Source organism: Saccostrea cucullata, unplaced genomic scaffold, assembly GCF_032062105.1.
Source record: "Saccostrea cucullata isolate Sc308-1 unplaced genomic scaffold, CSIRO_AGI_Scuc_v1 ctg5049, whole genome shotgun sequence".
Taxonomy (NCBI): Eukaryota; Metazoa; Mollusca; class Bivalvia; order Ostreida; family Ostreidae; genus Saccostrea; species Saccostrea cuccullata.
In genome coordinates, this window is record NW_026935199.1 from 3,303 (window position 1) to 6,273 (window position 2,971).

The 2,971-nt window shown below is 35.0% G+C and overlaps 1 protein-coding gene across 1 annotated transcript; it reads left to right on the forward strand.

Moving 5' to 3' along the window:
• Positions 1-309: 309 nt before the first annotated feature.
• On the forward strand, positions 310-2,361 carry LOC134242234 (zinc finger protein 862-like). The gene has a single exon (XM_062724318.1). The coding sequence runs from the start codon at positions 557-559 to the stop codon at positions 2,090-2,092; it is 1,536 nt and encodes a 511-aa protein (XP_062580302.1). The 5' UTR covers positions 310-556; the 3' UTR covers positions 2,093-2,361.
• The last annotated feature ends 610 nt before the right edge of the window (positions 2,362-2,971 follow it).

Here is a 2,971-nt window from a genome sequence, read left to right on the forward strand (position 1 = left end):
GAAGAATCCCAAGGCAGCAATCTTGTAGGCCCAATTGTTGAATGTGTTAGAAAAATGGACAGTAATATTGAAGAGCAAATTAGAAAGCTATTCAATACTGCTTACTTTGTATGTATAGAGGAAATGCCCTTTACATCATACCCAACCCTCATTAAACTGCAAGAAAAAAATGGCCTTGATATTGGGGGATTTTATAGATCAGACAATGCTTGCAGAAGGTAGACCTACTAACTTATCTTGAAAATAAAATTAATTATATATCATTCATCTATTCTTTAATATATTATCATATCCATATGCATGTTCACTCAGATTAATAATTTCATCTAAATATAATACTTCACTATAAATAATTGGTAGTCTACTCTAGTATTAGACTAGTAATATTACATTGCCTAGTCCTATGTGTGGCTTTGCTTGTTTTTTTTTTTTAAATAAATTATTATCATGATTATTGAATATTGCAAATTTCAGCTTTAAAATTGCTTTTCTCTTTGGCTTTGTAACACAATAGTTAACATATCTAACCAGGTTTGTAAAGTACATCTATGAAGAAATGTATGAAAGATCGGTGCAGAAGATGGCAGGGAAGAAATTTTTTTCTATTCTGATTGATGGTGCTACAGATTCATCAGTAACAGAAAACGAACTTGTATATGTAAGGTTTGTAAACAATGGGGTTCCTGAAAACCACTACCTAAGCATTGAAGACATCCAAAATGCTGATGCTAAGGGAATTTTGAATTGTATTGATCAATCATTTGAGAGGGCAGAATTAGAAAACTGGAAAACATATCTTGTTGGGTTTGGATCAGATGGGGCCTCCGTAAATCTTGGCTCAAAGGGTGGAGTCGCTGCATTACTGAAAAATGATGTCCCCCATCTAGTCATTGTTCACTGTATTGCCCACAGGTTGGAGCTTGCTGCCAATAATGCAATTAAAAGTCAAAAAATTATGAAGGATATTCAAGATATTTTGACAAATACCTACAAACAGTACCATTATTCACCAAAGGCTCTAAGAGAATTGAGGATTATTGCAGATGCCTTAGAAGAAAAGGTTTTAAAGCCAACAAATTTACATGGAACAAGGTGGCTACCTCATGTGCAGAAAGCACTTGCAGTCCTTCTGAAGAATTTTACAGTTATTATTACTCATTTTGATCACATTAGAGGTGGAAGAATTGGAAATGCTGAGGTCCAAGGGAGGGCAACCAATATTAGCAAAAAGTTGAAGGACTACCAATTCTTGTACATGTCTTTCTTCTTGCTAGATGTACTCAAAACCTTGAGTGTGCTAAGTCTCAAAGTACAGAGGGACAGCACCACTCTTTCTCAGTTCTTAGAAGCAATCACTGTGTTACATTTCTCTCTCATTGAATTAAAACAAACAAATGGTGAAGAGTTAAGCAAATTTATTGGAGAGGTTAATGGAGATGTGTATCACAACATTACTTTGCAAAATGTCAACCCCCAAGAAAGTTACAGAGCAAAAAGAGAAGAAGTAATCAATGTTCTCATTGATGCAATTGATAAAAGGTTTGCACCAATGGAAAAGGACCCCATCTTGAAAGCAGCTGCAACACTGTTAGATCTCACTGAGTATCCAAAAACTAGGGAGGGATTAGCTCTCTTTGCTATAGAAGAACTTAATCTATTGATGCAGCATTTTGGTGGTATTCTACAAAATGCAGAGTGTGATGTTGCTGTTGTAGGAGATGAATTTAAGGCCTTCAAAGCCCATGTTTATGGTCACAACACAACACCAATTGAAAATTACTTCCAAGCAGCAGATTTGTCACAAAGATTTCAAAATTATCTTATGCTAGTTGAGATCCTCTTGGTGTTTCCAATTTCCTCAGCAGCCTGTGAAAGAGGATTCTCATGCATGAAGCGTGTCAAGTCGGACTGGAGAAGCTCACTGACGCCATCAATGCTGAGAATGCTCATGTTTATCTCTATAGAAGGGTGTCCATTGGAAGAGTTCAACAGCACTAGGGTGCTAGACAAGTGGTGGAATGCAGGGAGAGCTAAACGACCAGGATTTAATCCTTTTGACTTTAGAGGCCCAGACGAAAGTGACAGCGAATAAATGTTTATGCACTTTAATGCAATGTTGACAGATTCACTTTTATGTTGTTTTCAGGACAGGAAGTCTTAATAAAATTTTGTTTTATGTCTTTGTTGTATTATTCAATTAGATCACAATTAAATTAAGAACATATAGTATATAATCAACTTTATTTAAAGTAATTGAATAAAATCTTCATTGAAATTTTTCGGACAAGTGAAATTAAGGTTCGGACAAGTAAATTTCTTTGTCACTTGTCCGAATGGACAAGTAGGAAAAAAAGTTAATGTAGAGCCCTGCAGGGGTGAAGATTTAGGATTCATTTCTTTCATAATTTCATAAAAAATCTTTAAAGTTCATATAAACACTATAAGTATATGCATCACTGCAGTCATTTAAAGGTTACCCGAATTAATGAAAACAAAAATTCCCCACTGATTAAAATAAACAAATTTCAGTGCATTTCATTCTGTTAAATAATTACAAGCACCAGGAAACTTTATGAAATAATGGTTACAAAACCATCAAAAGGTATCTAGAATTTAATATTGAAGTTCTTATCACATTATTAAGGTCATTGGCAACGCAGGGTTTCCGGAGAAAAAAGGTTTATACATTGGTTTTCTCACTTATGAAAAAAGTCATTGAGAGTGATCTCCCGTATGGAATTCTCTAGGCGCTGAAAACCAATAAAGCATAGGTTACAGACTGAGAAGTAAACAAAAGCACGTGTGTTTTTTATGGGATATATTCAACTCTACTGTAATAAAAGAAAAGCAGCGGTGGGTTTGTTTACATTGTGCTGAGGGGGCAGACAGTCAACAGGCCGTCATTTTAATTTAGGTACTTGAATGCTGGGAAGTGCAAAGATGTGAATTAATTTTGCTGAAAGTGGTGATA